The following is a 24482-nucleotide window of genomic DNA, read 5'->3' on the forward strand; positions in this document are numbered from 1 at the left end:
GGTGGAGGGTGTGTGTGTGTGTCTTTACACCAGGTAAGAGACACAGAAACAGTGGCTGCCGAGAGGTCGGCAGCCTGGCACTCCGGGAATCTCAGGGGCACGGCTGAGCTCGCATCCCCGCAGCCAGGAGGTGGGGGCAGAGGAGGAGCAGAGTGCACAGGTGCCAGGCTGTCGGCGGGCGCAGGAAGGGCCTGGCCAGCTCTGTGTGCCCCTGAGGGTGGTGGCGACATCGGTTCAAACAACTGCCTGGTCCTTGGAAACACCCGAGTGCGGCAGGGCATGCCGTAGAGCGAGTGTGCGTTAAATATTTATTACTTCAAAGAGTGCCAAAATCATTCCATCCAACAGTATTCGAACCGCTTCACACTAGAGCCATGTTTGACTCTTCACATTTCATAGGACCTCATTCCTCCCGGGCACTGGTTTCTAAAAGCTTCATGATTCTATTTTTATAAAAATTCTTATGCACATGATGAATAAGTTAGTGGCTTTTGACATTCTCTCAGCGCACATGGAACAGAAGTTCAACCACGTCCCTGTCAAGGGTGCATGTACTGCAGCCACCACTTTGGGCTCTACTAAAACGGTTTCCACTTGTGAGACCCACTGGCCAGGGGAGTCCCCGTCACCGTGGCAGCCTGGATACGGGAGAAGGCGGAGGGGAAGGAACCGAGCATCATTTCCTCCACAAAAGGAAGAAAGCTGCTTCCCAAGGGAGCCACCAGCCCCGAGCAGCGCTCACTCGGGCGCAGTGCTTCTCCGGAAGTGCAGTTTGCACGTCAGTCGGGAGAAGGCGTCTGTGTTTCTTCTGCTCCCAGCTCGGCCATCCACTCCTGCAGGTCGTCTGCGCTACATGTCGTCCATAACTTCACAAAAGACTTCAGCCTTTTCCTGGAGAAAAAATAAAATATTGCTTCTTTTAGAAATGACACAGCTGGGGATGACGGGTCCCAAGGGGAGCTACACAAGCGAGTGTCGCCAGAGTGCTGGGCTCCACGGCCGGGCTTCGGGGCCTCTGGCCTTCCCGAGCCGCTGCAGCGCTGGGAAGGAGGTTGTGGGCCACACCACGGCCCTCTGCAGAGGGGAGTGCGCCGGCAGTGCCGAGGCTCCTCTCCGCATGGAACAAGGAAGCGCCCCGCGAGTCCCCTCAGAGCTGACGGCTGACCCAGCACAGTGCAGCCGGCTGGGGAGAGGCGGGACACTGCGGACTGCAGAGCAGCGGCAGACAGGTTAGGGTCCCCAGCTGGGGGGTGGAGCTCCAGCTGCTGCCCAGCTCCCACTCGCTGAGGGCGCCGGCCAGCTTCCTGCCCTACCATCCCCAAAGACACAGGGACAGCGGCACCTAACGTGCAGGTGCCCTGGGGTCGGGTGACTCAACATGCTCAAAGCAGGAAGAACGGAGCCCAGTGCCCCGTCCAGGCTGCTGCCAGGATGCTGTAGTGGCGAGGTGGCATGTGCTGTCATCCCAGCACTTGGGAGGCTGAGGCAGGAGAATTACCATGAGTTCAAGGCCTGCCTGGGCTACACTATGAGACCCTGTTTTCAAAAAAACAGTTATTAAAAAGTCCACAAAATGGCAGATTGTTTTGATTTTCTTAATCTGGCCAAGGGAATTGATGTGATACGCACTTTAGTGGAAAGATAAGAGCCCTGACTGATGAATTATCAGACCCTGTTCCAACATAACCTCTTCCAATAGTCCTCTTGTCTCGTCTAGGTAACTGCCTAGATTTTGAAAGGTCACACAGTCGCTGGGAGAGGGAAAAACAGAAGAACGCCGTGAGTTTTCTTGCTTTTGCTTTGCAGGCGACAGAGAAGCAGTGAGCACAAACTGTCTCCTTCTTATCACCAGCCCGCGTATGCAGCCTTTGTAATGCAGCTCTGTCTGCTTGCTTCTCCCAGAAAAGGAACAGAACAACATCACAATCTGTCTCTGCACTTGGCAGAGGACGAGCCACAGGTCCGTTCTGCGCTCACACGGATGATTCTCTCTCTGGACCGTCCCTCGGGGTGGCAGGGTCGGAAACAGGGCCTGCACCCAGGAAGGGTGCTAGCACCCCGCCGCGCCCCCGCCCTCTCAGGAGACTCTGTGCTCCTCTGCCCTCCAACTGACACACACTCTGCTTGTTGCCTCTGGCGCCTCCGAGACAGCCTCGAGTAGCGTCAGGCGGGACGCCGGCCTTCAGACAGGGACAGTGCAACGGAGCTCCTTTCCTCCTCCCAACCCTTCCGACAAGGGCACCTGTGAGCAGGTCCCCTGGAGCGCAGCGCAGGGTCTTCCATCCTGTTGGTCCACAACACGCAGCCAGGGCGGGGACACCTGCAGCCAGCAGCGACCGCATGCAGGGCAGGCAGGAAGGGGCAGGAGGACAGGTGCTCCCACTACTCCGCGACTTTCTATCTGGACCAAAGACTGGCCGTGCTGCGCAGACATGATCTCCCAGGGAGCGCCCGGGCCACGGGGACCTCAGGTGCGTACCGGGAGTCCGAATCCTGGCTGGGCCGAGGTGGACGCATTGCAGAAACGCTGTCAGCAGCACAAGCCAGGTTAGAATGAAAAGTCCGTCACCAGTAACCCACAAGAGACAGGCCACGTGGACGATGCAACCCATGGTTAGGTGACACCCGTGCTTCATTCTTATCTTGCCAGAGCTCCCTGAAGGGGCCGCAGCCTGTGGGCAGGTGAGGCAGGAGCACAGGACACCCGCACCCAGGAGCCTGGTACTGAGGCTTCGTGGGGCTCTTCCCCACCCAGGGTCTGCAGCAGCTAATGTGCCGGCACTGAACTTGTGTCATTCTGTACAGATATCCCCGAAAACCAATCCTGCAACTTCACGAAGAGCAGAGTGACCAACGGAGATGGGCTGGAACGACAGACACAGACCGGATCCACTCAGCTTTTCCGAGAGGTATTTCCACTTGATTGTGATAAAATCTTTCCAAATACTCGAGGAAGGCGGCTGTAATCCCCGCATTCGGGAGGCTACAGCAAGGAGCGCAGGCCAGCCTGGACTACGCAGCGAGACTTTTCTCAGGAGTAAAACAAAAAATCCACACATAAATAAATCTGACATATCCTCTTCCTTGGGCAACCTGGAGGCAAGTTTCATTGTCAATACACACACACACACACACACACACACACACGCACGCACGCCCGCAGCACAGACATCCTGACCTTTTCATGTTTACTAATCCTTCCAGCTCTTTGGACTTGACAGCGGCTTTCTTCAGGATTTCTCCGGGAACATCTGCCAGCTTAGCCACATTTAGGCCATAGCTCCTCGCTGCAATTCCTCTGGTTATTTGATAGAGAAACGTGACAAAATCAGGGACTCTCTCTTTGCCTGTGAAAGACAGAAAGAAAAAGATCAAAGCCATATCCAGAAGTTGAAATTCAAGGACTAAAGACGCCATGTAAGTGCTCAGAATTTTACTTTATTAAAATTTACACTCTAAGAAAGAAGCCTATTGTTCCTGCCACCTGCCAGCTCCTTTATCAAGTTTGCATATCAAGATAAAGGGCAAATACTGATTTGAAAATGTGTTTGCATACAGGGTCTCTAGCTCACTGAAGGCAGTCCTCAACAAGGATGCATTGCACAATTTGAACTGAACTTCTGTACCACAAGCAGAATGCTTCTGATACATGGTGCGATGTAATTCATTTTCCTTGTTAAAACAGACAAGGACATGTTACATGCTGCCCACAGTGTAACTTAAAAATCAGAGCCGTTCTGGCGGGTGAAACAGTCTGGCTAACTGAGAGCTCTTCACGGTGAAGGGGCCGCTGCTCAGCTCCCCCACCCTGGCTGTCAGAAGGCGGGACACTGTTGAGGTTTGTAACTAGAGTGTTCCCCCTCATCTGTGCAGAGGTGAAGCTTTGAAAGGCGCCCGGTGCATCAGATTATCACGGACTAGTCACAGCTGCGTCGAGGCGGGCTGGTGGGAAGAAGGGGTCACTGGGCTGCCCAGGAGAGCCCGTCTCCGCCCGCTCCCCCGTCCCTCTGCTCCTGGCCGCCATGAAGTGGTGGCTTTTCTCCCCCACGCCTTCTGCCGTGATGTTCTCGCCTTGCAGCCAGCCCACCATGGATGAGGCCTCTGATCCGCGAGCCTAATCACACATTTCCTCCTTTGAGTTCCATGTTAGGTCAGGCACAACAGGCCGTATGGCCTCTCTGAGCCTTGCTGCAGTGGAGGACAGGCCCCTTTCCCGAGGGACACGCAGTGACTGTGGCCATGGGGTGGACAGACAGCTTCTGAAACGGCCACCACTGGTCCCTAGCTCGCAGTCCCCCTGCCCCCAGATCACTCCTGCCCTCTGAGCATGAGATGGGCCTGGGGCCTCCCGTCTCATGAAGAGAACGGGACATGGTGATTGGCGGGCACTTCGGAGAGACCGTGGCTCTGTCTGGTCCTCTTCCTTCCCTGCTTGCTCTGAGGAAAGTCGGCCACAGGCCACGAGCCACTCTCAGAAGAGGCCCCAAGGGCACCGAAGTCCCTGGCCAAAGGTCAGTGAGGGCTGTGGACTGCGAGAGGCATCGCGTGGGTGGGCTGGGCATGGATCCTGTCTCCTGAAGTGCCCCGGCAGGCTGGCAGTGCCACCGCCCTGACCTCTTCCCAGCGGTGGCCTGGGGAGACACCAGAAGGCTCAGCTGAGGTGCCCCCGACTGCGGACCACAGAAATCATGCGACAGGTGTTGTGTTTCAGCTGCTATACTTTGGGGGTGATTCACTGCACAGGACAAGCACTACAAACAATGAAGATGACTCATGGACATAAAGGCCTCACCGCACGCCCCAGGGCGAGGGAACTTGGCGGGCCGAGGCGGAGCACTGTGGGTGACACAGGCCACGGGCGCCCTCACCCGCATCCGGGAAGAGCTCTCAAGAGTCCTGGAGCGGGGAGGCGGCTCAGGGGCGAGGTAAGCATCTGCTTGGTGCCCCAGGGGAAATACAATGAAACAGCCACCAGCAGAGAAAGCCCCAGAGGGAGCGCCAGCCCCTGCCTTTGTTGGTGTGCGGCCTGGAAGAGCCAAAGCCGCTGTGCCAGGCGGCAGGAGGCAAGGGGAGCGCTGGTAACCTGGGCACCATGTTCTGGATGAGATCCACCTTCTGAGTTCAACACCAGCCCAGGACCAGGACCTCCAGGTCTAAACACACGAGAGCAGGTGCTGGTAATTCAGCTTCTACACAGCAAGTCCCAGCCTGTGCTGGGGGTCCTGCGCCCTCGTCCCCTGTCACTGACGTGACGTGTCATCCCGGGGCTCTGCATGCCAACAGCTCCTCCCAAGCCACTAAAGTCGGAGGTTCCACTGCCCGATGAGGGCCCCGTCAGACTCAGACAAAACCCTCAGTCCCGCCCCACATCCTGGCTTAAACCCCAGCACTGCGCCCTCGGCCTGGGAGGTCGTCTCCTAGGCCAGCCAGCCCTGATCTTGTCCTTTTCCTTTCAAGTAAGTCACCGATCCTGCTGCTCCCCTTGGGTGTCCCGCTCAGTTCTGTGTTCAGGGCACCAGCACCGAGGCGAGGCTCCAGCTGGAGTCAGGGTCAGCAGGCTGTGGTGCAGCCCGAGGACTGCAGAGCGGAGCCCGGGCCGCTGTCCCTGAGGCTGCCGTCTGCGGCAACCACAGTGTCACCACTGCGACTCCGGGTCTCTGGCTGCAGTCACACTCACAAACAGCAGGGACCGAGACCCAAGGACGGCGCCGAGGCTCTGCAGCTGGCCCAGGCAGCGGGCACCAGGGACCAAGGCTGGGCTGTGGGGCAGGTCTGGGAGGGTTCGCAGCGCTCAGGTGGGCGAGAGGTCCAGCTACACGCCCGCAGACGGACGCAGCACAGCGTGAAAACCAGGCCTCATTCCAGCCCAGACAGCGGGAGCGACAGAAAAGTGCGCGTGTCCACGCCAGGCTCAGCAGCGGACAGCACCCCTGCCGCGGGGGCAGGAAGGGGCTGAGGGGGAAGGGCGCAGACAGCTCACAGCTTGGTCCCCACGGTCCCCACGAACGATGGGAAGCTGAGGTCTGGAGGGAAGAGGGGCGGCCGGCCCTCTGAGGCCTGCTCTGCACCCCACTGCCCCCGCTTACCCGCGGGTGGACCCCACACGGCCGCCCCTGCAAGAAGCTGCCTGTCTCCCGCGGCTGCCTGGCGAGCAAGGCAGGGCCGGGGCTCTGCCACATGGGGCCAGCCGCCTGATGAGCCCAGCAGAAGGCACTTGGGACAGCACCGCGCCGCGGAGCCCCGCTCCCGAGTGAAGCCGCCCTCCCCAGCCGGCTGGCTCCGTGCCGGGCAGGGTGCTCGGCTCCCCATGCAGAAGGCTGCGCTCTGGGCCCAGCGGTTCCCAGCGGGTGCTGTCGCCGAGGCCAGCACCTCTGATTTGACGCCAAACCAACATCTCGCCAACTGGCGGCTTCCCTGGGGTGACCATGGAAGAAGGTGGGAGCCTGCCCCCAACACTTCTCACAAAGACGGGAGAGCGGGGCAGGAGGGCTCCGCCCTGACAGAGGGGAAGGCGCCCAGGGGAGCACAAGGACAGGAGCCCCTCCTGACCCGGACCCCAACGCCTATACAGCGCACCCGCTGCGCCCACAGCTGGGCGCCGCCTGTGCAGACAGAGCCGGGACAGCCTACCTGGCTCCGCCTCGTCCTCCTCCTCGGTCACCAGGAAGCCCATGTGGTAATTCCCCACCTGCCCCGGGTAGCTCCTTTCCAGCTCGCACACTGGGGGGTAGTGGGTGACGAACAGGGTCAAGGATTTCACCTAAAGCAAGAGACAAAGTAAGCGGTATTTTATTTTTAAATGTTAAATTAAAACGTCAGTTTTCCGGGGGGGAAATATTTAAGACCTTCATCAAAGCTGCAAGAAAGAAGCATTTGTGCTTTTTAGATCATCTGTAACTAAGAGAAAGAGCACCAAGGAAACTACAGCCAGTACCACATACTCTACCTAGACAAGTGCAGTTGTTAGCATCCTGTCACACTGTTACACACACACGCACACACATTTTCCCTGAACTGGCTGAGAATCAGTTGCAGACCTTCTCCCTACATACTGGAGAGTCTCCTCTAAGAACAAAGCAGGTGCCTACACAAGCAGAGTGAGATCACTACACCCAGAGATGTTACTGCCCTAGTCTAGGCAGGCCAGGCTCCCTGGCTGCCCCACCAACGCTGTCTCGCTTTCCCTTCCTGTCCTTTGTGACAGCAGCAGTATCAGTGACCACAGCAAGGCTGCAGGATTCAAGATCAATACACGGAAGTCACTGCTTTTCTGTATACCAGCAATACAGAAGTACAATTTCACATAAAAAACACTACCAATTGCCGTAGCACATCCAAAATGAAATGCTTAGCTATAAATCTACCAAATATGTACAAGACTTATGTGACAAAGCTGTATAATTCTGACCCTGTCTTCACAAATAAGGGCTAAGAACAAGAATGGCAAGGTCCCATGTTCCCACCTTGATCTAGACTTTCAATGCAACACCATATGTAAGTCCTGCAAGAGATTTTTGTGGGTATCTGAAAATTAATCTAAAGTCTATACAGAGGGCAAAAGAACTGGAGGAGCCAACCCAGTACTGAAGGTCGGAGGACTGTCACTACCCAAATTCAACACTCACTATGGTGCTACAGTGATCCTGACAGTGTAGTACTGCGGGGTTGCGGTGTACTCTGAGAGGCTGAGGCAGGGCGATCCCAAGTTCAGGCCCAGTCAACCTGGTGATTTAGTAAGACTCTGTTTCAAAATAAAAAATAAAATGAAACAGAGGATGTAGCTCAGTGTGAAAGCCCTGACTTCAGTTCCCACTACCACCAGGTAAAACAAAATAAAACAGTATAATATTGGTAGAAAAACAAAAAACAAAAACAAACCTAAGCTCATGGGCTAATGAATCATAATAAAGGGCCCAAGAAATTGACCCACATGAATGGAGTCAACTGATCTTAGATGACAATGTTGTACTTTTTAAAGCCTAGGTCCCTCCTTATGGGATCTCCTCATGATTTGCCCCAAGGTAAGTTTCATGTGAAAGTAATAACTTCTTCTGAAACATTTAAAACATCCAAAACCTGCTTCAGAGGAGAGGCAATGAAAACGGAAGCAACACATTCAAGGTTGCCGCTGTGCCAGAAGGTTCTCAAATGAGTTTTTGGGACATCACAGACCGCCTGGGGGGCAGCTTGTGGGCCACTGCAAGGACAATGCCCTGCCAAGGAGTGGACGGCAGCATGGCAGGCCCCTGGGGCTCGGCCTTCTCCTGGGGATGCAGAGGTGGGAAGGGAGGGCCCTGTGAAGCCTCTGGTGGGCCACGAGGGACTCAGCCAAGACCACCCGGCAGAGCCACACCGAGCCCCTGACCAGCACTGAGACCAGCAGCAGGGACGCCTGTCGTGTCCGGCCAGCTGCTCTGGGGCACTCGTTAAACTGTCATAGTGACTGACACACTGGAGTGTGTGTGTGTGTGAGCGCGCGTGCGTGCGCGTGCGCGGGACATGCACCAGGGACGAGGCCAGGAAAGCCACCCTGTGACACAGCAAGGCAGGCTGGCAAGGACACTCCCAGGTAAGCGGGTGATGCGTGTGTCCCCACAGGTGGCGCGCGACATTTTGGTCAGGCGTGGGCCACAGATGAGGACGGGGTCTGAGAAGCGTGTGAGCTGACAAGGCCACGCTGCACTGGGCCTCAGGGACCACTGTCACGTACACGTGGTGGTCACTGCGGGGTGGCAGGGCCCACCCCTGCAAAGCCACTCAGACTCACCCCAGCACGGCCCTGGGCTCCCTCAAAGCCCGAAGGAGCAGAGTGCCGAGGGCCAGAGGGAAGGTAAAATAAGAAACAAAGCAACACAACACCAAAGGTCTTAACAGGCTAAGGCAAAAGGAATTTCGTGGGGTTCTTGGGAAAGAAATAGGAGCAAGAAAAATATGCTTTTATTGGCTGTTTAAGGAACAGAGGAAAACTGAAAGTAAGGGGAGGACACAGATAAAAGAAAGGAGCAAGAAAGCACAGGGGAACAAAAAGAATGGCGAGGGCTGGACGGGGCGCAGAGTGGGTGGCATGGGAGGGCGCGGCTGAGACAAACAGCGGCGTGAACAGAAGGGAGAGTGTGCGGGACAGGAAAGAGACACACGGACACCGACAGCGTCCCCTGAGCAGCTGGCTGGGAAACGCAATCCGAGCGAGGGACGCATCGAAGGACAGGAGAGGCAGACTGAGAAACGCAGCGTGGGGCGCAGACTGCTGCACCTCCTGCTGCCCGTGGCCTGCGTGACGCTGGACTCTGCTCCTGAGGAGACCGCGCCCTGCGGTGCCCTGTGCTTCACAACAGACCTGCTCTGGCCACTCGGGGAGCCAGGGGAACGCGACCCGTGAGTATCTGCACTGAGAACAAATAAAGCCGACCCAGCAGCTGGAGGCCGAGGTCAGGAAAACATCTGACATGGGATGTGCGACCCAGGTAAAAGGGCATGCAGGTGCCGCAAGAGGTATTCTCACTGCGATCAGTGACAAGGTATTGTACATTTTCAAATAACTGCCGCTGCATTTCCAAGGTCTCACCTCAAAACACGCCAGGTAGAGAATGTGAGTCGGCTTGATTTCATCACTCCCCTGCTTACATCTATCAGAACACGATGTTGTACCCCATAAATGTACACAACTGTGGTCTGTCAACTAGAGACCATACTAGAAAGAAGTCAGTATTTAAAAAAAGGTCTTGCCGGGCATGGTAGCACACGCCTGTAATCCCAGCACTCGGGAGGCTGAGGCAGGAGGATCATTCCAAGTTCTAGCGTGAGTTACAAAGTGAGCTCAAGGCCAGCCTGAACTGTATAGCAAGACCCTGTCTCGTAAAGACAAAAATAAAATAAAATAAAATAAAATGTAAAAGTCTGCAGGACACTCACGTCTCTGATGAAGTACTCCAGGGTGGCGTAGGCGATGGCGATCCCGTCGTGCGTGCTCGTCCCTCTGCCCAGCTCGTCCAGGATCACCAGGGAGCGCGGGGTCGCCTTCCGGATGATTTCTGCAGTGTCCGTCAGTTCTTCCATAAAGGTGCTCCGTCCTTGGTAGATATTGTCCGCAGCACCCATCCTACATGAAAGGAAGCACACCTTCACCTTCCGCTGACCCTTCTGCAACCAGGAAGCCAATGCTTACTTCAAGGGCAGTGAATACAAAAGATCACTACTGACATACGCAGTTGTTCTACACACCCAAGCCAACGACTGCTGAACTGATAATGAATAAATGAAGGCACATGGTGGCTGTAAAGCGCACCCAAGTCCAAGTCATCCCCGCAGAAACAATGCCAGTGGAGTTCCAACAGAGCTACTGCACAGAGGTCTAGAAAAGCTGGGGACTTTCTCTGCCTTTTTCTGGCCAATGATTCCAAACCAGTCTTAGGACTCATGGGACAAAACAACGCTTTTCCATGCTGCTATTCTGAAAACTCCGTGAGCAGCAGGACCTTGTAAAATTAAGGGTCTCTTTCCAGTGTTTTCTTAACAAAACTCCATATTGTTATCACAAGTGAAAGAACCATATGCAAAATAACTTCCCGTATATGACACTTTTAACTAACGCTAGGCGGTCAGTAATCGTGGACAGCAGCTAACAGAGGCTCCCAGTGTGAGCACAGTTCTGAGAGAGGCCTGGAAACGGCCCCCAGGCCCCGCGGCTCCTTCCCAGCAGGACTTCTTGTCCCTTGCTGTTAGGCCACACCGTGCATTCCTTCGAGAATGTCTGAGACACGGCATGTCCTAACTCCCTGAAGTTTCTCCTGGAGCACCAGGGGCCGTGATTTACAGAACCAGTATGGGAAACTCCTATTTAGCACAGGAAGGACTCTGAAAATAAAATTAGGTAACACTCACTACGGTCATGCAGGTGACTGCAAAACCTACAGCGCAGGGTGTGACCCACTCGCTGGCTTCATGAGGGTGCTGGTGACTACGTTTCCCGCCAAAGCCCCTCACCGCTTCCTCCCGCCTCAACAGTTCACACAGCAGAGCACGTGTCCCACAGCACCATAAGGGGCCTCTCGTGTCCGGCGCCGCTCACAGAGGAGCGGAGTCTGGACGGGCTGTGTGGCCGGAAACGGCGAAGGGACCACAGCGGGGGACTGTTCCAGCAGCGTGGCACTCAGTTACCGAGAAGCGCCGTCAAGTTCATCTACTGTAAAATCAATAAACACAAAACAGTATCTCGGTGCTGCTGGCTGAGCATGCTAACGCCTTTTCTAACTTCAAATGCTGCGGCTGGCTCCATTTTTCAGTGTTAAGCGCTATTTCTCCCCATTACAAAACAAGCAGCTCTCCCATCTCTGAAGCTGCTCTTCTTCGGAATCCTGTTTGATTCCTGTTTACCGCCGTTTGTCTTGACTCCTGGCAGGCTGGGAGTGGACACAAACAGTAAAGAAAACTGGCTGGTAATAAAATACTCTGATGAGACCAATATTCCGGAGGCTTTTAATTCCCCAAAATTAGGACTACAAGCAAGGACTGGATGAGATTTAATACGGAAGTTTCTGTATTTACTGCCCTGTGTTCTAGAAACAGTGAAGAAATGGAGTGGTGCAGTTAGGAAATCTCCAGAATTCCTGGAGTTACCGGGGTGTTATTTTAGGCAGTGACAGACACACATGTACACATGCACGTACATACTGTGTGGCATATGGCAATGTTGAAATATCAATTGGGAAGATGAAAGCTCACTCAATTTAAAAAGAGACTAGCTGGTTTGTTACTTCAGAAAAAAACAAAGACACGTCCCTACTCAAATTATGTTCCAAAACCATTATACTGATTTAAAAGTATAATGTAAGAATAGTAATCATACACACACCAAGCTGGTTAGATGAGATTTAACCTCTGGACAGGTGAACACGTGGCTTGATGTACATGACAGCAACGCATGTGTTTGGCAAAAAAACACATCGTGCCAAAGTTACAGGCAAGCTACAAACTGGGAAGAAATTTGCAACACGTATGACAAAGGGTTTATATTTTCAAAACAAAGTCCTATAAAGCAAAATCAGTGATGATCATCTACCAGGAAACAGGAAAAGAAATACAGAGTTAAAATCTGTGAAGATGTGCACCTTAACATCCAAACAGCAGAGACTGCATGTGTCAGTCAGCAAATACTAACACAGTCACGACAGGGCCATGGCTGTCTTGCACAACTGTCCTGTGTGCATACTGTACAACCAGCGGTGCTGGCCACCCAAGGGGAGGGTCACACATGTACCCCCTGTAGTTCAAGCCAGCTGCAATGCGTTGAGTGATATTATTCACTGCTATCAGAAATGTGGGGAGAAAGGATATTTTTATGTGAGATTGAGACTTGCTACAATCTTCCAAAAGACAATTTAGCATTAGCTATTAATGCCTTTTGTGCCCCATCAATTTCACTCTAGGAATCACATGGTGAAAACTACCAGTGATATATGAAAACACTGTATATGCAAATATGTTCTTCATAACATGTTATTCAACGACAAGCTGAAAAAGTTAAATAAATACCCAAGCATAAGAGAAAGGGTAACTAATACTACGATGAAAAATTATACAAGCGACACAACAGGTATGGCAGAACTTCTGACTTCAGGACTGGTCAAAACACGCTGTGCACGACCACCTGGCCCACCAGAAAGCCCTCAGACAGGTGTGCCGCAGGCTCAGGAAGCCCACACCAGCGACCACAAAGATAGGAGTGGCACCTGCTCAGACACAGGTTTACCCAGGACCAACGCAACAGCTGAGCAGCTGAGTGCAAACGACAGCAAGAGAAAAGCACTGAGCCCACCAGCTACCAGAGAGCAGGCAGGCGAAACACAATCACAGAACAGAACGGAAACACAACCTCCACTGGTACCCTTCGTGAGATCTGGGACCTCACAGACTTAAAACAAGAACAGTCCATCAGAAACAAAGCCAAACGGCTGGAGAACAAAATCTCCAGGCAGTTGGACAGAATGCACTGTCCAGGAGGAAGTGACACTTGGTGCTGGGCGCACTCCGTGAGGACAGAGAGCAGGAGGGGGAGGAGGGGAAAGCGCCCACACAAAGACCCTGACATGCGGAGCTGACCGCAGGGCTGCTGCCCACCGACAGGAGGTGGAGAAGCGGGAGAGGTGGAGGCCAGAGGGTGAGCAGGCACGTTCCCTCCACTGGAACGCGGCTTCATCTGCAAGCAGGAGGGCTCCACAAAATGCGAGGAAGATTTGCAGGCAAAGACTGAAGTCGAAACATTCTGGTGGAATTGTATAACAGGATTAAAAATAATCCTAAACATTCCAGGGAAAGGAAGAACCCCTCATCATTAACGAGAGGAGGAACCAGACTGCTATCAGACCTCTCACCTGCAAGAGGGTGACAGGAGGGAAAGCAGAGACGATGTCTTTCCAGGGTGGATGTTTCTATTTATCTAAACTTTCAGAACAGATATGCAGACAAAATAAAGCTGTCTCAGACTTTCTACACTCAGAAAAGATTTGCTCCCATGAACCCTACACTTAAAAAGTACTCAGACAAACCGAAAGAAGAAAACAGTATTTAGGAAGAATGTGGAACATAAAGAATAGCAGCAACTGAGCAGAAGGGAAATTGGAGGAGTGTTAACTTGGCAGGCTTTGAAGATTCCCCTTCCCAACAATGTTTTACATCTTAGAGTGTGACATTCTCTCTCTCTCTGTGAAATTCTGAAGTGAATGTGCCTGTATCATAGTCCCAATAATGTGACAGTAAATTGGGTCCTCCCGTCAAAAAACCAGCCTACGAAAGAGCACAAGAGATCATGCTGGCGGCATAAATGTCAGAGACCTTTGCAAGGTGAAAACAGTTTTTAAAAATTGGAAGGAAGGAGAAAGGAGGGCCACAGATCGAAAAATGATTTCATATTCTGAGCAAAAAGTCAACAGACACTGTCCAGAGCTGATGAATGTCCAGTGAGCATGGAGCCCTTGCACAGAATTGTAAGTCAGCGCTTGCGGCCACCAGAAGAGCGACCCGGCTCCCCTGGGGCAAGGTAAGACATTTCAGAGGTCCAGCCACTGTCCCACGGGGCTCCTCGCGGCCAAGACACGTCACATGCTCAGGCTTCTGGTCCTGGCCTCGGCTGTGCCTGTGGGAGCGGATTATTGATGAAGGGATTTCTGCTACCTCCCTCCCCATCTACAGCTTATTTCCTCTCGTTTGGGTGCTAGACAACAACTGAGCAGCACCTTACAATAACAAGCAGAATCCTGGTGTCATCGTATGTTTCTCTCCTTATTTATGTTTGATCCAACATCTCTGAATAACCATCTGTTATGGCTTGTGTCTGCATGTTCCCCAAATCCTCATGCAGTCACGGGGCGGGCTTCTAGATTTTTGATTGATCCATGGTCCAATGCTGGGATTATGGGTGTGAGTGCTATACCTGCCCCTGGGGCGGATGGTTTGCCTGCAGTATAAGGGAGGGAAAGAGGCTTGCTCCCCGCTCTGCCTGCTGCTCCTCCCTTTTTACTCTTGCTGCTTTTGCTATCTTCCACCGCCATGAGTGGTTGCCCTCTGCCATGTGCCACTCTACCTTGAAGCCAGCCAAGTATGGACTGAAACCTCCACAAACTGTGAGATAAATAAAGCTTTCCTTCCTTAATTTTGGGCATCAGGTATTTTGTCTCAGCAATGAGAGAAAAGTAAGACACCATCCTCTCTCACTGTCTTCTATATTCTATATATCACATTAAACAGACTAAAGTAAGCTTCTGAAGCAAGGCAGGATATAAAATAATTAACAACTAAGAGGTTTAAATTTTGTATGAAGTCAATAATCACAAGGAACATTACAGACAACGTTCCTGAAATTTTCCAAATGTTAAAATATGTTAAGAGATTTAAGGCATTCTGAGTACGTGTAATTATCTTTGTGTCTGTATATATTGAAGTGTAGTAAATAGTGGAAAACACGTCCTTTGGGTTTTATCTTAGGGTGAGTTTGCCCTGCGTAGACAGAAGGTTACAGTTATGTGATTAAGGAAAAAAATCACTCTGATATTTTTAGGAGTGGCAGCCGACTAATCTTTCTAATCCCCCTACTCCCTCCTCAGCTGTAACCCTTATATAGGTCAACGAAGCTCAATGAAAATAAACAGAGAAAAGGAATTGTTACTTTTTGAGTAGTTTCTATAAGCAAGAATGCTTTCCAGAAAACGTGCTTAGGAGCCTGTAGACGAGCTCTTGGTATTCTGAGGTGAGACCTGGGGTGTTTCTCAGCAACTGTGAGCACAGGGCTAGGTGCCCTCAATCACAATCCGGGGCCTCCTGCAGCAAGAAGTAATGAGAAGAAATTCTGCAGCTAAGAGGGGCAAAGGACTGTTCCACTGAATGATAAGGAATGGAGCTTAGATATTAAAAGCACTTAATGGAAGCAGTAATACTTACTGCAAAAGGATTCTTTGATATCAGGTAATTTGTTTAAAAAATTGTGGTAAAATATATATAACGTAAAGTGTGCTATTTTTAGGTGCAGTGTTCTGCGGTATGAAGTATTATGTTCTATACATCAGCTCTAGAGAAACCCTGTGTCTTTTAAAAATACTCATGTCCTTGCCCTAGGCCAGGGGACCTCCATTCAACCTCGGCAAATTCACCGATTCTAGGAATCTCACCTAAGTAGAATTATGCAACATTTGCCCTCGGTGTCCTTTGCAAAGGAAGGCTTTTACAATGCTCTGGTTATTTTGCTTTCTGAAATTGCTGCACATTGCCAAAATGTTCACAGAATCCTGCTTTACGGGTATTTATTGATGCTTCCTGTTTTATGGATGCTATATAAATTTTACAAGAAGTAAAAAACCTACTAAAGAAAATAGTACCCTAACATTTGAAAAGGATGAGAGATTGGAGACAGGGGAAGCCACAGAAATTAAAGTCCTAAAAGAGAAAAGTTACAAAAGATACCACAGAGCCAAAGATGTGCAGATGCCACATGATTTTAAAGGGAATGTTTAAAAATGTGATATAATAAATCTATGCTGCATTTATTAAACATTAATCCATAAATGGGATAAAATCACAAATAACACATATCTACATTTTTAAAAACACACCAAAGCCATATTCCTAAACAGCAATGTCCAGGTGGTAGAATTAGAGTTGACTTAATATTTTTTTCTTTCTGAGCTTTTCTATAGTCTTAAATTTCACACAATGGACAAGTATTAATTGCATAATTTGGAAAAACATGTTATTTTTAAAAATTAGGCTAAGCATGGTGGTAGACATCTATAATTCCAGTACTCTGGGAGGCTGAGGCAGGAGGATAGCAAGTCTGAGTCCTGCCTGGACTAGTCAGTGGCTTAAAACACAGTGCATCTGATGATGTGCTACATTCTATTTGTAATATCTTGTTCAGGATTTTTGCATCGGTGTTCATTAAGGAAACTGGTCTACAGTTTTCTTCTGTAGCTGGATCTTTATCTGGTTTTGGGTTCAGGGTGATCCTGGCTTCCATAATTGAGTTTGGGAGCTCTCCATCTCTTTCAATTTCTCTGAGGAGCTTGAGGAGTATTGGTGATAGAATATTCTTAAATTTTTTGTAGAATTTAGCCAGGAATCTATCAGGTCTTAGGCTTTTCTTCAGTTCATACGTTATTACTGTGTTAGTTTCATTGCTTGTTACTTTCTGGGTTAGTTCTGGTAATTTGTGAGTCCAGGAATCTGTCCATTTCTCCAAAATTTGCTAATTTGTTGGAATATAATTTCTCAAAGTAGTTACTATCTTCTGGATTTCAGTGGTATCTGTTGTGATTTCGCCTTTCTCCTTTCTAATTTCAGTGATGTGAGTCTCTTCTCTTGTTAAGTCTGGCTAAGGACTTCTGTTTTGTTTATTATTCCAAAGAACCAGCTCTTTGATTTGTTAATTTTTTTATACTTTAAAAAAAATTTCAGTTTCATTGATTTCCACTCTCATCTTTATAATTTCCCTCCTTAATTTTGGTTTGGTCCTAGATTGTCCTTTTTTCTCCAGTATCTTAAAGTTTCTCATAAGATTATTTATTTGGGCCTGCTCTGTTTCTTAACATGAGCACTGATTGCAATTTCCCTCTTAGAGCTGCTCTCAGAGTATCCCAGAGGTTTTGGTGAGTTGTACAATCACTGTCATTACCTTCCAGAAATTATAAATTTCTTCTGTGACACACTGGTTGTTTAGGAGTATGTCATCAATTTTCCAGGAGCTTCTATCTTTTCTGTGATCTCCTCTGTTGTTCATTTCTATTTCCACTGCACAGCGGTCTGGTAGTGGGCATGGGGGATTTCGTCTTTTATACTTACTTAAGCAGGCTTTGTGGACTAGCATGTGATCCATTTTGGAAAAAGTACCATGTGCTGCTGAAAGCGATGTATATCCTGTTGTACTGGCGTGGATACTCTATATATCCATTAGGAACACATGTTCAAGGGTGTGGTTCAGTTCTGATTTTTTTTACTAATTTTTTGTTTAGTTGATCTATCTCTTTGGAAAACTGGAATATTAAAATCCCCTATGATTGTGTTACTGTTTATTTATTTGTTTATTGTGCTGATGTTAAATTCAGCAGTTTTGTTTTATGAAGATAGGTGGTCCAATATCAGAGCATATATGTTTACTAATGTTACTTCTTCTTGTTGGACTGTTTCCTTAACTAACTACTATGTAGTGGCTGAGTGTGGTGGCACACACCTGTAATCCCAGCACTCAGGAGGCTGAGCCAGGAGGATCACCACAAGTTTGAGGCCAGCCTGGGCTACATAGTGAGTTCAAGGACACCCTGGACTACATAGTGAGACCCTGTCTCGAAAGCAGAAGAAAATAAAACAAAACTTAAGTAGTATGTAGTGGACTTTTTTGTTCTAATCACTCTGAACTTGAAGTTCACCATGTCTGATATTGAAACTTGCTACCCCTGCTGGTTTCAGGGTCCCAGTGCATGAAGTGTTGTTTTTCCTCCTTTAATTTTGAGTATTTTTTTGGATTAGATGAGTTTCTTGAATGTAACAGATTACTGGATTCTGCCTTTTAATCCAATCCACCAGTCTATGCCTTTTAACTGGGGAGCTGAGGCCATTAATGTTGGGAGGTATTTCTGAGATGTGTTGGTTATTTACCATCATTGCTTTCTTTATCTGTGATTTCTTTGTTTTTTCTTTTCCTGTCATTTTTTATTATTGTTTATCTACAGACGTGACTGTGAGTTTTCATTCCCTCTGGGTTTTTAGCTATGTTGGTTTGTTGTTTCTGTCAAGACTATTCTTAAGTATTTTCTGTAGTGCTGTCTTAGCACTCATATATATTTTTGAGTTAGTCTTTTTCATGGAAATACTTTATTTCTCCATCTATTTTGAAGGACAGCTTTGCAGGATAAGTTAATCTGGGTTGGAAGTTATTTGCTCTTAGGGCTTGAAATACTTCAAGCTTTTCTGGCTTTTAAGGTTTATGTGGAGAAATCTGCTGTAATTCTAACTGGTTTACCTTTATATGTGTTTTTTTTTGTTTTTTTTTTTCTGGCTGCTTTTAAAATTTGGGTGCTTCTTTTCTAGATATCTTGTAATTTAGTAAGTACGTGCCTCGGTGAGCTTCTTTTCTCAGATTTGTCTGGTATTCTTAAGTATTGCTTACTTGTATTTTAAACCCTTTTCTTATATTTGGGAATTTTTATTCTGTGATTAAAGATCAAATAGGTTTCATCCCAGAGGTGCAAGGATGATTCAACATATGTAAGTCAATAAATATGATTTGTCACATAGATAGAAGCAAGGTCAAAGGCCACACAATCATATCAATGGATGTAGAAAAGGCTTTTGATAAAATCCAACAGCTATTCATGTTAAAACCTTGAAGAAAGCAGGTACAGAAAAACCATTCCTGAATTTGATAAAAGCTATTTATGACAATAGCCAGAAGCATATTAAATGGGACAAAACTAAAAGCATTCCCCCTAAAATCAGGAACAAGACAAAGACGTCCACTATCACCACTTCTACTCAACACAGTACTTGAAACATCAGCCAGAACAATCGGGCAAAAGAAAGAAAGAAAGACGACCCTTATAGGAAAGGAAGAATTTATCATTGGCGCTGTTATTTGCAGACGACATACTCTACACAGAAGACCCAAAGAACTCCACCAAAAAACTCATAGACTAACCAACTTCAGCAATATAGCAGGGTATAGGATCAACACACAAAAATCATTAGCATTTATGTGTACCAATCATGAAATTGATAAGAAGGAAATTATGAAAACAATACCATTTACAGTAGCTTCAAGAAAACTGAAATACCTAGGAATTAACCTAATCAAGGAAGTGAAAGACTTCTACAAAGAAAACTACAGAACTCTGAGAAAGAAGACTGAAGAGGACATCAGAAAAGGGAAAGATGTTCCCTGCTCCTGGACAGGCAGAACCAGTGTTGTCAAAATGGCCACACTTCCAAACTGTTATACAGATTCACTGCAGTCCCACTCAAACCAACAAGAGTATACTTTACCGATCTAGAGAAAACAACCCTAAAGTTCATATGGAATCAAAAGCGTCCCAGAAGAGCAAAAGCACTCTTGGGCGACAAAGCAAAGCAGGAGGCATCACAATCCCAGACTTCAAGCTATACTACAAAGCAGTGGTGCTAACAACGGCACGGTGCTGGACACAAACAGATACGGGGATCCGTGGAACAGCAGGGAGCACAGACAAGCCTCTCCAGCCACACTCGGTACTCGAGCCTCAGTAAAGCAGGCAGAGGTTCACATCAGAGGACAGACAGCCGAGTCAACAAGTGATGCTGGGAAAACTGGTTATCTGCATGCAGAAGATTGAAACTGGACCCGTATCTCTCACCATACACTAAATTAAAATCAAAGTGGATCAAACATCTAAACATTAAAACAAGCATTAAACCTACTGGAAGGACGGACGTGGTGGCGCACACCCGTAAGCCTGTAATCCCAACACCTGGGAGGCTGAGGCAGGAGGATTGTTGCAAGTTTGAGACCAGCCTGGGCTACAAAGTGAGCTCAAGGCCAGCCTGAACTGCACAGCAAGACCCTGTCTCAAAAAGACAAACAAATAAATAAATAAACAAACAAACCTACTGGAAGATAAAATCGGTAAAACATTTTAAGACATAGGTATAGGAAAGGACTTTCTAAACAGAACCTCAATTGCACAAGAAAGAGCGGCAAGAATCAACAAAGGGGACTGCATCAGACTAAAAGCTTGTGCACAGCAAAAGAATCAGTTAGTAAAGAGAGCACCCACAGAATGGGAAAAAGTTTTTGCCAGCCACCCCACAGACACAGAATTAATATCTAGAATATATAAAAAACTAAAAAAAGATTAGACCACCTAAAATTAAAGACCCAGTCAAGAAACGGGCAAGTGAGATGAACAGATGCTTCTCAGAGGAAGAAACCAAGGGGCCAACAGACGTATGGAGTAGTGTTCAACGTCTCTGACCATCCGAGAATGCAGGTAAGACCATGCCAAGATCCCCTCTCACTCCAGAGAGAATGGCCATCACTAGGAGATCAAACAGTAACAACTGCTGGCATGGCTGTGGGGAAAAAGAAACCCTCCTGCATTGCTGGTGGGAGTGCAAACCAGTACAATCATTACGGAGATTTCTCAAAGAACTGAAATTAGAAACTCAGTATTACAAAGTAGAAATTCCAGCATCCCCTTCTAAGTATCTTCCCCACAGAGCTTAAGACATCATACTACAGGGATCCATGCATAGCAATGCTTATAGCAGCATAACTCATAATAGCGAAGTCCTGGAAGCAGCCTGCATACCATTCACAGGTGACTGAACAAACAAACTGTGGTATCTATATATAGTGGAATATTACCTGGCTATAAAGATGAACAAATTGAAATATCTGTAGGAAAATGGATGCACCTATAAAATGTAATGTTGAGTGAAAGAAATCACAAACTTCAATGGTGTCTCTCATCGGATTAGGCAAAGTACAAACTAAGAGATACGTGAAGGAAGGACAAAGGAGACAAGGGGATGGGTCTCTTGCAGATGGGCAGGGGTCCAGGAGACCAAGGGCGAGGGGCGGGTGGAGGGGAAGCAGGCAGAGTGAAGATGCACCAGGCACAAGGCCTCATAACCTCAGTGAGTGTGGACGCTGTGCACCATAAACACGACCTGAGATTAATAACATCAGCAAGAATGTAAAGGGGGAGGGGAGCTAGAGGAGGAGGGAGGGCACGGAGGAGAGGCGACTGAAATAAAGAAAGAAGCTGTGGTGTGCACATGTCCTGACTCCCCAAGATGGCTGTGCAATGCAGGTCCTGCAAACATGCACTAATAAAACTTTCAAATGACACATGTAAGACTATATTAGTGTCATAATAAATACTACATTGTAGCATTATGTTAAGAGAAGGCAGAAGGATAGCAACCATTAGGTTAAATAATTAGCTTTCTTCACAGAAGTGCAGGCAAGGATAGACGGATGGGATGACATCAGTTCTGCACAGCAAGGGAACAAGCACGCGGGGGTGACCCACGACGGGAAGTGTCCACAAGCCCCCGTGCACAGGGGCACAGGGAGCCCAGTGCGACCGCAAGGAGACAAAACACCCAGCACAAGAGCAGGAAGGGACCCCAAAGGCACTCAAAAGAAAGCAACAGCCGGGCGTGGTGGCGCATGCCTGTAATCCCAGCATGTGGGAGGCTGAGGCAGGAGGGTCGTTGCGAGTTCGAGACTAGCCTGGGCTACAAAGTGAGCTCAAGGCCAGCCTGAACTGCACAGCAAGACCCGTCTCAAAAAAAAGACAAAAAAAAAAAAAAAGAAAGCCACAGACAGCGAACAGCATACTTTTAAAAATGACTAGTAACTCTAAATGAAAATGAAAACCACAGTGAGGCACCAAAATTTCACACCTGTCAGGACGGCTTTCATCAAATGATGAAAGATGTGAGTAAGGATGCAGAGAACGAGGTGGGTGAAATACACAGGGAATGTTTCAATCTTAAACATGTATTCTAGTGAAAGATACGTTAAGTGAATTCCCTCAAAGCCACAAAGTGACTGCCGCTGCCTAGCGCCATCCAGCGGAAAGGCAGCTCGTAGGATGCTGTGTCCTCATCTGCCTTATTCACCAGATCTGGCACCGTGAGACTCTGGTTCTTCCCAAAGTCAAAATGACTGGGAAAGGGAAATCCACTGTCTTTAGTGGATTCAGGGCATCCAGGCAGCCACAGAAGTGCAACTACAGACACTCAGGAAAGAGGACTGCAGAACAGCTGCAGAAGTGGCAAGGAGCACGGGAGGAGCGTGTCTGAAGTGAGAGGGCAGATTTGGAGAGGATCCATGGCAATGTGTCTTTCACTGTAACAATTTTTTTTTTAAAGGAAGGAGAGGTTTACTCAGCTCACAGTTGGTGGAGGTTCCAGTCCATAATCAGCTGGCTCCACGGCAGGGTGGCTTGGCAGAAGACAGCAAAAGCAGCAAGGGCAAGAGGACGGAGGAGAGCAACAATTTTGTCTATAAGCATTCTCTGTGTTTCCCTATCACACCGTGTGCACTGTTGGCGATGACGGAAGTGAGCACAGCCCTTCTGGAAAACTACAGAAATTTCTCCAAGAACTAACTGGAATTGCTCCACCATGCAGATACCCCACTCCTGGGAGGGCAGCCAGCAACGTGCAGCCAGTCTGTTGACATCTGTGCCAACAGTCTGCCACAGCCGGGTGGTGGCCACAGCAGAGGAGCAGATGAGAGACGTGCACAGGTGCATCGCAGGACCCTCCGTGGCCTCCACGGGAAGTAGGGTGTGCACTGGGACAGCCGACCTGACCGCCCAGGGAGAGGGGCTGGACAGCAGGGGCCGTGCGCTCCCACTGTGCACAGGGCTCGGTCGGGCCCAGGGGCGCGGGCGCAGCCAGCGGTGCTCGCAGGGCCAGGACGGCGGGAGGGGGCACGGTGGCCAGGGCGAGTGCCGGGGTGAGGAACGTAGTCATGCTCAGTGCTGCGCTGCACAGCCTGTGGACACGGTTAATGATGTCCTACGGTACGTTTCACAGCCCCGAGCGAGCAAGCGGCCACAAAAATGTAAGTGTGTGAGGTGACAGACAGGGTACCCAGCTTGACTTAATCACTACTTTCTTCCTGCTCTCTTTTGTTTTGCAGTACTGGGGACTGACCCCAGGGCTTTGCACTGAGCTACATTCCCAGGTCTTTTGTATCTTTTATTCCTGACAGGGTCTCACTAAGTTGCTCAGTGGCCCAGGCTGGGCTCAAACTTGTGATGCTCTGGCCTCAGGCTTGTAGAGTGCTGCGATGACCGGCACGCGCCACCACGCCTGGTCCATTATTACACTTTACATTCATGAGTCAGATCACTATGTACCTCATACATGTATGTAAGTGTCAATCAGAAAAAGGCTATAATAGATACTTTCAGACAAAAGAATAAAAAGTAACCTTTCTTCATTTTAGAATGGGGATGCTTGGGATTAGATTTGGGGCCTTGCCCACACCAGGCAAGGGCTCTGTCAGTGAGACACACACCTGTGCTCTTAGCTTTAATATGTGGCTACTGTCCTGTATATTTCTACTCTTATAAGAAGTTACACAGATGGCCAGGGACTTTGAAAAGATGCTCTGCACGATGTCACCAGGGAAATGCGCAGTGGACCAATGAGACACAGCCATATACTTGGGCAACACCCAGCTCAGGTCACCGTGTGCTGGTCGTGCGGGAAGGCTTGCTCGGACCTGTGCGATGCAAGGTAGTCGCCAACTTCAGAGACTGGGAACTGGTCACAACACCAACCACACAGCGCCCACAGGACCCGGCCGGCACTTCACAGTACTCACCCGAAGGTGCTGAGCTTTCACGCACACGAAAGCCTGCACGTGGGCGTGCACAGCTGCTGCAGTCACGGCTACCAACTCCTAGACATAACCACGACATCCAGCCTTCGCGGGCCAGTGCTGTCTCCCCCACGACACGCTTGGGTGGGGCTGCCGAGGGGGAGGAGGGCACGTGGAGGGGCGGGGCTTGGACAGCCACTGCTACTTTCCTCTTCATCTTCATGCGAGCTCAAAACTGTCCTCTCCCGAACAGCAAAATGTCCCCAGAATACAGTTACAGGGTCTCCCTCACTGTACCTGCCCCGGTGGCATGTGCAGAGAGCGACACTCAGGGGATCTGCCTGGGGTCTGCCCTGGCAAGCAAGTCAAACCACACCCAGGAGACTTTGATCAAAGAACAGGCATTAAATTCATGTAACCATTTGCCATCGAAAGAGGAAGGGAGAGGTAACACAGCTATGTCTTGTTGCCGGGCCGCTCTGAACTTCCGGTGGTACCTCCGTGACTGTCTCCTCGGTGGCACGGGACGGTCACATGTACCACCGATGGCGAGGCTGGCGGCAATGTGTTAAACACTCACTGAATCTTCCAGTCTCCCCCGGCCTCCAGGTCCGTCAGCCCC

General features: G+C 49.4%; 1 protein-coding gene across 1 annotated transcript in view; it reads right to left on the reverse strand.

Annotated features, from left to right (window-relative positions):
- Window positions 1-289: 289 nt before the first annotated feature.
- The window catches only part of Msh3 (mutS homolog 3), a 124473-nt gene continuing 100280 nt past the window's right edge, over window positions 290-24482 (reverse strand). The window contains exons 21-24 of the mRNA XM_013513015.1: window positions 9913-10099; window positions 6631-6760; window positions 3179-3347; window positions 290-891 (exon numbers count right to left, since the gene is read on the reverse strand). Of these exons, the coding sequence (XP_013368469.1) occupies window positions 780-891; window positions 3179-3347; window positions 6631-6760; window positions 9913-10099 (598 nt within the window). The 3' untranslated portion in view covers window positions 290-779. The remainder of the gene's footprint in view (window positions 892-3178; window positions 3348-6630; window positions 6761-9912; window positions 10100-24482) is intronic.

This window comes from Chinchilla lanigera, unplaced genomic scaffold (genome assembly GCF_000276665.1).
Source record: "Chinchilla lanigera isolate Chin_1 unplaced genomic scaffold, ChiLan1.0 scaffold00017, whole genome shotgun sequence".
Taxonomy (NCBI): domain Eukaryota; kingdom Metazoa; phylum Chordata; class Mammalia; order Rodentia; family Chinchillidae; genus Chinchilla; species Chinchilla lanigera.